The sequence below is a fragment of the Oncorhynchus tshawytscha genome, linkage group LG09 (assembly GCF_018296145.1).
Source record: "Oncorhynchus tshawytscha isolate Ot180627B linkage group LG09, Otsh_v2.0, whole genome shotgun sequence".
Classification (NCBI taxonomy): Eukaryota; Metazoa; Chordata; class Actinopteri; order Salmoniformes; family Salmonidae; genus Oncorhynchus; species Oncorhynchus tshawytscha.
In genome coordinates, this window is record NC_056437.1 from 41,754,325 (window position 1) to 41,769,662 (window position 15,338).

A 15,338-nucleotide genomic window follows, 5' to 3' on the forward strand; every position below is an offset into this window, starting at 1 on the left:
CAAATTAGGCCTACAGTCTTGACACAACATTTTGAACAGAAATGCAATGGTTCATTGGATCAGTCTAAAACTTTGCACATACACTGCTGCCATCTAGCATGTAGAGTGTAAAAAATGTCTGTCCTCGGTTGCAACACTCAAAACCGAGTTCCAAACTGCCTCCGGAAGCAATGTCAGCACAAGAACTGTTCGTTGGGAGCTTCATGAAATGGGTTTCCATAGCCAACCAGACTCACACAAGCCTAAGGTCACCATGCACAATGCCAAGTGTCGGCTGGAGTGGTATAAAGCTCGCCGCCATTGGACTCTGAAACAGTGGAAACGTGTTTTCTGGAGTGATGAATCACGCTTCACCATCTGGCAATCCAACGAACCAATCTGGGTTTGGCAGATGCCAGGAGAACGCTACCTGCCCCAATACATAGTGCCAACTGTAAAGTTTGGTGGATGGTTGTTTTTCATGGTTTGGGCTATGCCCCTTAGTTCCAGTGAAGGGAAATCGTAATGGTACAACATACAATGACATTCTAGATGATTCTATGCTTCCAACTTTGTGGCAACAGTTTGGGGAAGGTCCTTTCCTGATGTAGCGTGACAAATCCCCTGTGCACCAGCAAGGTCCATATAGAAATGGTTTGCCGAGATCGGTGTGGAAGAACTTGACTGGCCTGCACAGAGCCATGACCTCAACCCCATCAAACACCTTTGGGATGAATTGGAACGCCGACTGCGAGCTAGACCTAATCGTCCAACATCAGTGCCCGACCTCACTAATGCTCGTGGCTGAATGGAAGCAAGTCCCCACAGCAAATGTTCCAACATCTAGTGGAAAGCCTTCCCAGAAGAGTGGAGGCTGTTATTACAGCAAAGGGGGACCAACTCCATATTAATGTCCATGATTTTAGAATGAGACGTTCAATGGGCAGGTGTCCACATACACTACATGGCCAAAATTATCTCTCCAGTCGGAAACAAAATGGAATTTAACTTTGCGGATTAAGTTCAGAATGACACAATTTCATGTGTACAACATATAAAGAACTGCTTCACTATACTGAGAGCATTGCCATTTTTAAAAGGACGTGTTTGGGTGTTTTTGTTAATGTTTTTTCAGGGCTCCCATTCTACACAATGAGGATGAGAAGGTGATTTGCTGTTTGGGGTAAATTTCTCAAAAACATGTGAAATCACAAAAAGGGTGTCTGTACCCTTTACCCTAAAATTTAATTTACATAAATACATGAGATTTGATTGTAAAAAAAAGATCCCTCAATATATTTTTGGACATATCCTTTATTATTTTACATACAAATGTGCCTTGTTGCAACTCATAAAATAAATGAACTTAGTTCCTACTGTACATTCATTTCCTCTCTTCCTTTTTAAATGTAACGCATGGTAAAGATCATGTGTAACAACATTCAGGTAACCTTAGCGAAATTGGCTAAATATCAAGGTAAATATTTTTCTTTTAAAACTCAATTTCTTTTACTGAGTACTTTTTAAATTTGCTACATTTTACTTGAGCAGTTCTTACACCAGTAGTTGTACTTGAGTAAAATGTCATTAAAGTAACAGTACTTCTACTTGAATAAGATATTTTAGTACTCTTTCCACTCCTGGATTTTGGTAATATTACTGAAGTATTTTATACCAAAATGACATGATACATGTTTTGCTCATGGATTCATTATCAAAATTAGAACATTTGCTTGTTTACAAATCTGAAATATAACCACTGAGCTATGAAGCTCATTTAAATGACCAACTAACAACAATCAAGGTAATGAAAGACTAAAGGATGTCAAATATGTACTTTGCCCAGCAATCTCTCAACATAATGACCAAATTAATTTGTTGAACATTGATTCTAATTGGTCAAGTGTTTGTAACTCATTGACCAATCACATCACTCCATTTATTGGATGTGTAGCACAAAGGTGGACATTTTGAAAAGTCTGATTTGACCGCTTTCTGTTAATAAATTGCTTACACTGATGAAGGCACTAGTAAATGGGCATTCCGAGTGTTTTCAGTGAGCCACATAATTTGAGAACGATGCAGCCGCAGCCTGCAATTCGGGGCATTCCAGCATGTGGGCAATACTGCATCTGCAGGAACCCCTCTTTATACTTATATTGGTCCATTTTTAAGCTATGACTCCAGTACATAGGCAAGAGGGGTGTCAGGTAGCCTAGTGGTTAGAGTGTTGGGCCAGTAACCGAAAGGTTGCTGGATCTAATCCCCGAGCTGACAAGGTAAAAATCTGTGTTCTTCCCCTGAACAAGGCAGTTAACCCAATGTTCCCCGTTGGGCTGTCATTGTAAATAAGAATTTGTTCTTAACTGACTTGCCTAGTTGAATAAAGGATCAAAAAAGTGCTCAACTACAGTAGATGGTAGTAATGCACCATAACGTTGGATGCCAACTGACATGAAATTCCACAAAAGAAGTGGGGATAACAATGGTAGATTGCTATAGCTAGTACACACTGGGTAGAGTTTTCTTGCCCCTGCCTGTGGGGCACAGTTTTCTCCGGTACACAGCAGGCGGGGGCAACATGTGCAATCTAGCTAGTTAACACATGGTGTAGCATCCAGCCTCCTGCCTGCAGTACTAGCGGGTTGTCCGGTTGACAGTGTCCTTGTTCCCCTGCCGGTCAGGCACAGTTTTCTCGAGTACACAGCAGGCGGGAGCGACATCATGTGCAAGATATTTTTTAAATTTGACCTTTATTTATATTTTTTTCTCATTGAGATAACCGTCACGTCCTGAACATAGAGAGTCCTTATTTTCTATGGTGGAGTAGGTCAGGGCTTGACCGGGGGGGTTAGTCTAGTTTATATTTTCTATGTAGGGTTCTAGTTTTGTTTTCTATGTTGGTGTTTGGTATGATTCCCAATTAGAGGCAGCTGGCTATCATTGTCTCTAATTGGGGATCATATTTAAGTAGCATTTTCCCACCTGTGTTTTGTGGATACTGTTTATGGGTAGTTATATGTCAGCACTCCATTGTCGTCACGTTTTGTTCTTTCTTTATTGTTTTGCTTAAGTTTCACTTAGAAATAAAGATGTGGAACTCAACCTCCGCTGCGCCTTGGTCCGATAATTATTATTTTGACGAACTTGACAGAATATCCCACCACAACAGGACCAAGCAGCGTGCCCAGGAGCAGAGGGTAACATGGACTTGGGAGGAGATTCTGGATGGGAAGGGATCCTGGACTCGGAAGGAAATCCTGGCAGGACAGGATCGCCTTCCTTGGTGGGAGACGCAAGGAGAGAAGGGAGGACAGCGACAAAGCCGGTGTTTGCGGCCACAGAAAAAGCCCCAAAGTCTTTTTTGTTGGGGGGTGGTCGGCGGAACCAGGGAGTGAGCCAGAGCCTGTGTGGGAGTCGATAGAAAAAGGTAATGAGAGATACAGGAGAAAGAAGTATGCTGCAGCGCAGGCACGTTGAAAAGCGCCTTCTCAGCCCGGCACTATCTGTGCCAGCTCTACGCACGTAGTCTCCAGTACGCCTCCACAGCCTAGTACGTCCTGTGCCAGCTCCACGCACCAGGCCTCCAGTGCGCCTCCCCAGTCCGGTACGTCCTGTGCCAGCTCCACGCACCAGGCCTCCAGTGCGCCTCCCCAGTCCGGTACGTCCTGTGCCAGCTCTACGCACGTAGTCTCCAGTACGCCTCCACAGCCCAGTACGTCCTGTGCCAGCTCCACGCACCAGGCCTCCAGTGCGCCTCCCCAGTCCGGAACGTCCTGTGCATGCTCCACGCACTCGCCCTGAAGTCCATGTCACCAGTCCGGTACCACCTGTTCCGGCTCCACGCATCAGGCCTCCAGTGCAACTCCCCAGTCCGTTACGTCCTGTGCCGGCTCCACGCACTAGGCCTCCAGTGCGCCTCTCCAGTCCAGAGCTTCCAGCGACGGTCCACGGTCCGGAACCTTCAGCTCCAGGGCAGGAACCTTCCTCTGCGCTGATGCCCAGTCCGAGTACAGCGTCCAGTCCAGCTCCAGGCACAGGAGCCCCGCTCTGCGCAGATGCCCAGTCCAGACATGGCGTCCAGTTCATCTCCAGGCACAGGAGCCCTCCTCTGCGCAGATGCCCAGTCCAGACACAGCGTCCAGTCCAGCTCCATGCACAGGAGCCCTCCTCTGCGCAGATGCTCAGTCCAGACACGGCGTCCAGTCCAGCTCCATGGCAGGAGCCTTTCTAGGTCCAGTCCAGGCACAGTGTTCATGTCTGGATCCGAGGGATGAGCGGGTTCTTCGGCCCGCACCAGAGCCACCACCAAATCCGCCATTAGTCTAGTTTATTATTTCTAATTGGGGTTCTAGTGTTGTTTTTCTATGTTGGTAATTTTGTATGATTCCCAAATAGAAGTAGCTGGTAATCGTTGTCTTTGGGATCATATTTAGGTAGCATTTTTTCCACCTGTGTTTGTGGGATATTGTTTGTGTGTAGTTGCATGTTAGCACTCCATTGTCGTCATGTTTCGTTTATTCTTTATTGTTTTTTTGTTGTGTGGTTACTTTAAATAAAAAAGATGTGGAACCCAGATCACACTGCACGTTGGTCCGAGTATGCTTCCAACGATCGTAACAATAACATCTCTTTTCCAAGAGAGACCTGGTCCAATAGCAGCAGAGGGAACAACGTTTCAGACAAAACATCTTACATACACTAACACAACATTAAAACAAAACTATAAACACACATACAGTACAACAAACATTTTACATTAAAAACACAAACGTCTTGACTAAAAACAGCTGGCCTAAAAACAATTACACTCTTCTATGATATATACATCGATCAAGTGTTTAAACTCCCAACTAGATCATCACATTTTAAAATGTTCAGGAGAGAATTCCAGGACCATGGAGCTAAGTCACTAAAACTATTTCTACCATGACCTACTCTAATTTTTGGTACTTTGGTACTGTTAGAAGCAAATCATAATGGGACCATAATTTATATTTATTTCCTGACCTGACTAAAAGAGAACAGAGATAAAATGGCATTTTACCCAATATGTCCTTATAAATCAGTTTAAGCCTACGTAAGGTCAATGATGACCAGCCAACAGCGCTGTAGAGATCACAATGATGTGTTAGGTTCATTACAAATCAGAAATGTCTGAGGGCTGCATGATACACTGAATCAAGTGCTCTCAGGGTAGTGGCTGAGGCCTGCATATATATAACATCTCTAAAACTGACAGTAATGTACACCGTACTAGATCCTTCCTGGCCTCAAAAGAAAAACAAGCCTTATGCCGGTAATAAAATTATATTTTCAGCTTGAGCTTTCTTATCAAGTTCTCTACATGCACAGTGAAGCTCAGCTTATCAACCCACACATTTGTACACTTTAACTTGCTCTATAGTATGTCCAGCCAATGTAGCAATGACATGATTTGTAACATGCCGGGCATTTGAAAATACCATGCATTTTGTTTTAGCCGAATTTAGAACCAGCTTTAAAATCATACAGATTATGTTGTATGATGTTAAATGCTCTTTGGGTATTTTCAAAAGCTAAAGATAAACTACTACCACTTGAATAAAGAACAGTAACAGTAAAAATGAACATCCTCTGTTTCAATAAGATCCCCAATGTTGTTGATATACAAAATGAACAACAGTGGGTCCAAAATAGAACCTTGCGGAACACCTGAGCACACCTCTATGGAGGTACACATCGTGTACGATTTGATAGGTAATTTATAAACCAACCTAGAGCATGACCAGTAATTCCACAACATTTTAACCTTTGCACTAACACAGCATGGTCCACGGTGTCAAAAGCCTTTGACAAATCAATAAAAACAGACACACAATGTAACTTCTTATAAAGAGCACAGTAGATGTAATTTAAAACCTTCAAAGTTGCTGAAACAGTGCTGTGGCCAGACCTAAAACCTGACTGCATTCAATTTAAGATGTTGTTTTCTTGGAAGTAGGTTTTTAGCTGCTGACTAACTAAGGACTCCAGTACCTTTGACAGTACAGACAATTTTGATATGGGTCAATAGTTGTCAAGTAGCGAAGGATCTCCACCTTTCAGGAGAGGCAGTACAAAAGCAGACTTCCATAACATCAAGCATGAGGTTAAAAATACATGTTAAGGGGGGAGCAATGATGTCTGCAGCTAGGTGAAGGAGGCGGGGGTCTAGTTCATCAGGGCCAGGGGATTTTTTAAAATCAATTTCATTCAGGGCTTTACACACTTCTGAAACAGAGAAGAATGAAAAGGAGAACCTTTTCACCTGGCGAAGGAGTGCACAGGGGTGTCAGGTAAATTCACAGGGGGCTCAATTATCCCTTTGACCTTTTCAAATAAACTGCCTGCATCTAAAAAATGCTGATTCAAGGCTTTCAGAATGGTTCTCTCAATCTGTGTGTCTAACCAACAATTGTTTGGGGAGCTGTGTATCTTTTTTGCACTACAAACCTTTCACTACTTGCCAAGATTTGGATGGATTATTTAAATTATGTGAAGTAAATTTCAGGTAGTGGTCTGCTTTCAAATGACGGATCATAGCCACACCCATATTTCGAAGGCGTTTAAAAGCCATCCAATCATCTGCCACACCAGTCCCTCTTCCTTTAGCCCACATAGCATTTCGTTCCCTTATGATTTTTGTAAGTCGCTTAGTAAACCAAGGGTTGTCTCTGCCCTTAATCCTGGATTTTCTAAAAGGGGCATGCCTATTGCATACTTCCTGGAATGCGATGTGGAAGTAAGAAAAGGCCAGTTCAACATCAGAGATGAATTCCATTCTATTCCATTCAATGCTAGATACATCATGTTAAAAACCTTGAATATCAAACTGCTTCCAGTTTCTTTTCGTAATAACACGTGGAGATTTCTTAGGAATTTTACCATCTCTCACACAGGCAATAGCACAGTGATCACTGTAATTTGCAAAAAATACCAGAAGCATTAAAACAATGAGGAGTCTTGGTTAAGTCAAATCAATCAAAGATGATTTCAGAGTTAGTTAGTTAGCACACGGTGTCTCTCCCGCCTGCATTGCTAGAGGGGGCGACCGTTAGACAGTGTCCTCCACCAGTTGAGCACTCTTTTCCCACAGTTCTGTTAAAGATGGTGATGGCAGGTGATCAGCCGGGGGAGTAAAGGACACTGTCTACCGGTCGCCCCCGCTAGTACTGCAGGCGGGAGGCTGGAGCGACACCGTAATACTCAGATAATACTTTTTCCCCCTTTTGACCCACATTCAAAAGTGTCACACAAACATGAAGATGTCGTACTCGAGGGGGGCGTTCATGCAGGAACCAATGAGGTGCTCGAGGGGGGGTCGTTCATGCAGGAACAAATGGGATGCTCGAAGGGGGGCGTTCCTGCAGATGTATTAATGCCCACATGCAGGAACGCCCCAAATTGCATGCTGCATTGCACACTATTGCTTAAAAATCACAACTTAGCTCCCAAGCGGCTCTTCATTCAAAATGCTTGAAATTCAACCTAGAACCGTGAAAAAAAATTAAATCTGTAATGTAAAGCCCCAAAAAGTCTACCATTATGTCAGATCTTGATATGCACGTTCAAATATTTTTTTACATGGCCAAATTATTAGATATGGCCAGGGTGCTGTTGGGGAGACGTATCTCTGCAGCGCTCCACCAAAGTTCCATCAAAAATATTGTCTAACATAACCCATGTAGCAGATATAGGATATGGTAAAAAGAGTATGTGGCATTTTCTATAGCCTATAGGCTGGATGTATGACAATGAGACGGACACTTTTTACATCATGCAGGTTTCTCCGATCAAATAGCCTAACCTAAACGGCGCTCAATCAAATCAAATAATTAGCTGTCATGTTAACAAACAACATATCCTAAAAACAGGACATGTCAAAGTAAAATGGACAATCTGGAATGGACAATCACAACTATTGTCCAGCAGTTTCCCCCCATTGTCATGATCAGTGGTTTCAAGTTTGTATCCAATTTCTGACAAGCTGATAATAACAAAAAATAAAAAACTTCTGCATTTCTCGCTGTGTAAACACATTGCACATCACGATAACTCCTGATAAAGTTGGGCTGCTGTTATTCAGAGTTTAAAATAGCCAAATTGATTAGTCACAGGAATCAGGACTAATCAAGCCAATTGCTATGGCCTGTTTTACAAACGGTGGGCCTACCACATGGATGGGCATTCATAAAATTCCATTTGGGCCGACATGGTGGGCTACACCCCAGTAAGCACGAGCCAAATAATTTTTTGTTTCTGTGCCGAGTTGTTTTTTGGAGTTTTACAAATGGTAGGCTTACCACTTGGTTAAGGATCATATCACCTCTACCTTAACTGTCACCCTAGACCCACTTCAATTTAACCGCCCCAATAGATCCACAGACGATGCAATTGCCATCACACTGCCCTATCCCATCTAGACAAGAGGAATACACATGTAAGAATGCTTTTCATTGACTATAGCTCAGCATTCAACAACATGGTACAATCCAAGCTCATCATTAAACTCGAGGCCCTGGGACTGAACCCCGCCCTGTGCAACTGAGTCCTGGACTTCCTGATGGGCCGCCCCAGGTGGTGAACGTAGGATACAACACCTCCACATCGCTGATCCTCAACACTGGAGCCCCACAAGGGTGCGTGCTCAGTCCCCTCTTGTACTTCCTGTTCACCCATGACTGCGTGGCCAAGCAGACTTCTAACTCAATCATCAAGTTTGCAGATGACACAGCAGTAGTAGGCTTCATTACCAACAATTACAAGACAGCCTACAGGGAGGGGACTGAGTGCTCTGGGAGTGCAAGGAAAATAACCTCTCACTTAACATCAACAAAACAAAGGAGATGATTGTGGACTTCATGAAACAGCAGAGGGAGAACCCCCCTATCCACATCGACGGGACTGCAGTGGAGAAGGTGGAAAGCTTCAAGTTCCTTGGCGTACACATCACTGACAACCTGAAATGGTCCACTCACACAGACACTTTGGTGAAGAAAGCACAATAGCACCTCTTCAATCTCAGGAGGCTGAAGAAATTTGGCTTGTCACCTAAAATCCTCACAACCTTTTACAGATGCACAATCAAGAGCATCCTGTCGGGTTGTATCACCGCTTGGTTCCTTCAACTGCACCGTCCGCAAATGCAGGGCTCTCCAGAGGGTGGTGCGGTCTGCTCAACACATCACCGGGGGTAAACTACCTGCCCTCGACACCTACCCCACCCAATGTCACAGGAAGGCCAAAAATATCATCAAGGACAACAACCAAACGAGCCACTGCCTGTTCACCACGATATCATTCAGAACAGGTACATCAAAGCTGGGACAGAGAGACTGAAAAACATCTTCTATATCAAGGCCATCAGACTGTTAAATAGCCATCACTAGCACGTAGAGGCTGCTGCCTATATAAATAGTCTTGAAATCACTGGCCACGTTAATAAATGGAACACTAGTCACTTTAATAATGTCTACATACCCTCTCATATGTATATACTGTATCCTATACGACTGTATCTTATTATATGTCGCTCCAACATTGCTCATCCATATATTTTTATATTCTTAATTCCATTCCTTTACTAGATTTGTGTGTATTGTTAGATGTTACTTGTTAGATATTGCTCCACTGTCGGAGCTAGAAGCACAAGCATTTCGCTACACCCGCATTAACATTGCTAAACACGTGCATGTGACCAATAACATTTGATAGATGGGCAATCATAAAATTCAATTTCAGGCAACACTGTAGGCTACAACTCAGTAAGCATGGACTGACCCTGACGCCTTTGGACGTCTTTTTTTGGTGCAGGTCCGGACTGGCCTTGATTTCCACTTCCTTGGACATTGTTTTTCCAGCCTTGATTTGGCCCAAAAATAGACTTCTATTTCTATTTCTACAAATGACTTATTTTCAACTTGAATCCAGAACCAGAAATTAGCCTGATTTCAACATCTGGATAATACATATTTTAAACATCTGTAAAATATACTTAGCTTTTTCAGGACACTGTCTTTCAAAGATAATTCGTAAAAATCCAAATAACTTCACAGATATTCACTTGTAAAGGGCTTAAAACACTATTTCCCATGCTTGTTCAATGAATTATAAACAATTTTGTTTTTATTTATTTCACCTTTATTTAACCAGGTAGGCAAGTTGAGAACAAGTTCTCATTTACAATTGCGACCTGGCCAAGATAAAGCAAAGCAGTTCGACACATACAACGACACAGAGTTACACATGGAGTAAAACAAACATACAGTCAATAATACAGTATAAACAAGTCTATATACGATGTGAGCAAATGAGGTGAGATAAGGGAGATAAAGGCAAAAAAAGGCCGTGGTGGCAAAGTAAATACAATATAGCATGTAAAACACTGGAATGGTAGATTTGCAATGGAAGAATGTGCAAAGTAGAAATAAAAATAATGGGGTGCAAAGGAGCAAAATAAATAAATAAATGAAATACAGTAGGGAAAGAGGTAGTTGTTTGGGCTAAATTATAGGTGGGCTATGTACAGGTGCAGTAATCTGTGAGCTGCTCTGACAGTTGGTGCTTAAAGCTAGTGAGGGAGATAAGTGTTTCCAGTTTCAGAGATTTTTGTAGTTCGTTCCAGTCATTGGCAGCAGAGAACTGGAAGGAGAGGCGGCCAAAGAAAGAATTGGTTTTGGGGGTGACTAGAGAGATATACCTGCTGGAGCGTGTGCTACAGGTGGGAGATGCTATGGTGACCAGCGAGCTGAGATAAGGGGGGACTTTACCTAGCAGGGTCTTGTAGATGACATGGAGCCAGTGGGTTTGGCGACGAGTATGAAGCGAGGGCCAGCCAACGAAAGCGTACAGGTCGCAATGGTGGGTAGTATATGGGGCTTTGGTGACAAAATTAACGAACATGCACCTGTGGAACGGTTGTTAAGACACTAACAGCTTACAGACGGTAGGCAATTAAGGTCACAGTTATCAAAACTTAGGACAGTGAAGAGGACTTTCTACTGACTCTGAAAAACACCAAAAGAAAGATACCCAGGGTCCCTGCTCATCTGTGTGAACGTGCCTTAGGCATGCTACAAGTAGGCATGAGGACTGCAGATGTGGCCAGGGCAATAAATTGCAATGTCTGTACTGTGAGATGCCTAAGACAGCGTTACAGGGAGACAGGACAGACATCTGATTGTCCCCGCAGTGGCAGACCACGTGTAATAACACCTGCACAGGATCGGTACATCCGAACATCACACCTGCAGGGACAGGTACAGAATGGCAACAACTGCCCAACAAGGTCCTCACCAGATATCAACGGCAACAACGTCGTCTATGGGCACAAACCCACCATCGCTGGACCAGACAGGACTGGCAAAAGTGCTCTTCACTGACGAGTCACGGTTTCTCCCCAGGGGTGATGGTCGGATTCGAGTTTATTGTCAAAGGAATGAGCGTTACACCGAGGTCTGTACTCTGGAGCGGGATCGATTTGGAGGTGGAGGGTCTGTCAAGGTCTGGGGTGGTGTCACAGCATCATCGGACTGAGCTTGTTGTCATTGCAGGCAATCCTCCTCCCTCATGTGGTACCCTTCCTGCAGGCTCATCCAGACATGACCCTCCAGCATGACAATGCCACCAGCCATACTGCTCGTTCTGTGCGTGATTTCCTGCAAGACAGGAATGTCAGTGTTCTGCCATGGCCAGCGAAGTGCCTAATGAGATTGAGATCAGGGCTCATCTGGGACCTATTGGATCGGAGGGTGAGGGCTAGGACCATTCCCACAGGAATGTCCAGGAACTTGCTAGTGCCTTGGTGGAATAGTGGGGTAACATCTCACCACAAGAACTGGCAAATCTGGTGCAGTCGATGAGGAGGAGATGCACTGCAGTACTTAATGCAGCTGGTGGCCACACCATATACTGACTGTTCCTTTTGATTTTGACCCCACCTTTGTTCAGGGACACATTATTACATTTAAGTTAGTCACATGTCTGTGAAACTTGTTCAGTTTGTGTCTCAGTTGTTGAATCTTGTTATGTTCATACAAATATTTATACATGTTAAGTTTGCTGAAAATACACGCAGTTAACAGTGAGAGGACGTTTTTGTTGTTGTTGCTGAGTTTACATATTTTCAACTTTCATTCAGAACCGAAAATGAACCTGATTTCAACATCTGGAAAATACGTATTTTTCAACGTCCGGAAAATAAGCATTTTCAACGTCCAGACAATATCCTTTCACATTTAATTCAGAACCTAACTTCAATTAGTTTTTTTTGCTCCTTCCTTTGGCGGCAGAAGGCTGGGACCGGTTCTGTGCTCTCCCCACTATTTATTGTTTCTGCAGTGAGGATTCACCATCTTCAGATAATGATTATGTAACTTATTTGCAGATAATCGTCGTTTGAATGTCAAAAAACAGAGGTACAGTATGCAAATCAGGAGTCAAATGAACGTTTTTTTTTTTTTTTTTTTTTACCGATGCGATTCGGTCGGTTCCTACCATTTAACATAAAGAGCCGTCCAAAAAGCGCTGTTCGTTCGCGAACGTCCTATCACTAGAAGGCATTTGCTGCATTTGATTAATGAACAGTTGCGACACAACCATTCAATAATTTGAATGTTGCTCAACTGCGTTCTAGTGCTAGTCGGAACTTGGAAAGTCTTAATATGTTTGACTTGCTAACTGGTTGAATGCGGCACACATCAGCCCTAAAAGCAAACATGTGAAGCTAATTTTGACTTTGTGACTGTGTTATCTAGTGGAAACCCGTGAACTCGGCACTTATCCCCCTCACGAAGAATATGACGTCAAAATACTGCGACTCATTTGAATCGCAGGTTTTAAGGATTTTTGCAAGGCTTTATTGTTTGGGTAAGGTATTGTGTTTAGATGACATATTTTGGGAAGTAAATTAGCTTCATAAGCCTATATTGAGACTTCTGACTTGCCACACCAGACTACTTTTCTACGGTTAAACCACCACAACAAACAAGGATACTGAATTGTGCCATCTTCACACCTAGCTAGCACTACTAGTAGGCAACCAAAACATCCAGAGATGGACAGTGAAGTTCAAAGAGATGGCAGGGTTCTTGACCTTACAGATGATGCTTGGAGGGAAGACCGTCTACCTTATGAAGATGTCACTATCCCATTGGTATGTAAAACCCTTTAAACAATGTTTATGCTGTAGATGAGGATTAGCTATATTGATAACTGCTACATGGTATAACGTTGGTAATTTAGCTTCTAAAACGGTCTCACTCAATTATGAGTTGATATATAATTCGGGAATATGAATGATGATGGCAGCATCAAAAATGTATTAGCTATTTGATGGCAAATCGAAATCGCTGATGTTCGCTGATGTCTGAAGCCCAAAGAGAACATTTGGACAACACTAAACAAGCTTACGTTATATAGCTAGAAAGCACTGTGTTGAGCGGTTACACGCGCCATAGCCCTTTTTAATCATTTGCACCCTGACATTTACATCAGCTCTGCCAAATATCCATATCTAACTAGTAACATATTTTCAATACAGGATTCTAGTTTAGGATGGATTATTATATGGGGTAAACGTTTAACGGCACTGGCGATTTATAAACGTATGTTTCATGTTGCAGATGGAACTTCGACGAGGAAATACAGATATTAAAACCAGCTCACTGCTTGGCCTCAGACTAAATGTATCAGTAAATATCCGGGACACTCAAATTAGTGTGTTCCGTTTGGTATGGTTACTTTATACAAAAACCAAAAGGAGGGTGGGTATATAACGAACGTCTAACAACCCAAAGCTTGCGCTTTTGAATCAACATTAGCCACAACAAATTTGATTTCGTAACATACACATTACTAAGTGGAGTTTTAGATGTACGTACAGAATACAAAATGCTCTGAGACCAGGTAGAAATACGAGACATTCAGACTTGCCATCTAGTACCAGTCTCATACATACCTTTAATCTGCTCACTGTTGTAGCTTGCTGGTTCTCTTCTCTCCCTGGTGGAATCAAATAGAGGAAATGCCTTTGGCATGAGTCCTCTTTTACCTGGTTTCAGAAATATGTTTCTGAATAAAATTACTTATGCCTGATACTCATACTTCTGTATAAAACTGGACAACACTACCACAGGTGGTTGGTGGCGTGTTAATCGCTGGAGCGGAATATTATCATATACATGGTTTGATGCCATTCTATCCGTTCCAGCCATTACTATAAGCCGTCCTCCCTTCAGCAGCCTCCACCGAATATTACTATACTGAAAAAAAATTACGCAACAATTGCAAAGATTGTACTGAGTTAGTTCATATGAGGAAAACAGTAAATTGAAATAAATTCATTAGGCCCTAAACTATGGATTTAACATGACTGGGAATACAGAGATGCATTTGTTGGTCAGATACCCCTTCCTAAAAAATGGGCCTCAGGAAATTGTCATCAATATAATGCAAATGTGTTCATTGCCCATAGTTTATGCCTGCCCATACCATAACCCCACCGCTGCCATGGGGCAATCTGTTCACAATGTTGACATCAGCAAATCATTCGCCCATGCGACGATGGCTTATGGTAAAGAAATTAACATTAAATTCTCAGGCGGACATGCCAATTGCACGCTCTGACAAAACTGTACATTTTAGAGTGGCTTTTTATTGTCCCCAGCACAAGGTGCACCTGTGAAATAATTATGCAGTTTAAATCAGCATCATTATATGCATTCTTGGTCAAGGAGAATGTTCACTAACAGCTATGTGAACAAATTTGTGCACAACATTTGAGAGAAATACACTTTTTGTGCATCTGTGATTTTTTACATTTGACCAACACTTTACATGTGTTTATATTTTTGTTCAGTCTAGTTTGCTCTCATGTGGTTAATACTTTTATTTTTTCCTGCAGAGCGAACTGCCTGAAGCTGAGCAAGATAATGGAGGATCAACAGAGTCTGTGAAAGAACAAGAAATGAAGTGGTCAGATTTGGCTCTACAGAGTCTGCACGAGAATACACCTAACACTGGGACTTAGCTATTCACGGAGTGAATGGATACGGTGCCCAATCCAATGTACCTGTGCTTGAACTCATCTGTAATTTCCTCTTACAATGGTCAAAAGAAAGTCATTGTGGTATTCTCATTCATGTAGAAGGACCCCCCTCTCTCAAACCCACAATTTGTCTCGCAGTTCAATAACTGAACCTGGATTGAAGCATCCTTGGACTATTTGTAGATTTTCTTATTGGCCCGACAGAAAGTCTGAAAACTGAGTATATTCAATGAAGCAAAAATAAACAACATTTCATGTCAACTTTTTTTTCTCTCTAGTCAAAGGCAATGCA

General features: G+C 42.6%; 1 protein-coding gene across 2 annotated transcripts; it reads left to right on the top strand.

Annotated features, from left to right (window-relative positions):
• The first annotated feature begins 12,292 nt into the window (after window positions 1–12,292).
• anapc13 (anaphase promoting complex subunit 13) lies at window positions 12,293–15,307 on the top strand. Of its 2 annotated transcripts, XM_042326924.1 has the most exons (4): window positions 12,293–12,416; window positions 12,756–12,867; window positions 13,020–13,153; window positions 14,903–15,307. In XM_042326924.1, exons 2-4 carry the CDS (start codon window positions 12,798–12,800, stop codon window positions 15,026–15,028), a joined length of 330 nt encoding a protein of 109 aa, XP_042182858.1. In that variant the 5' UTR covers window positions 12,293–12,416; window positions 12,756–12,797; the 3' UTR covers window positions 15,029–15,307. The 2 variants fall into 2 exon arrangements, with proteins under 2 accessions (XP_042182858.1, XP_024287772.1); XM_024432004.2 differs by having other exon boundaries at window positions 12,295–12,416; window positions 12,756–13,153.
• Window positions 15,308–15,338: the final 31 nt, after the last annotated feature.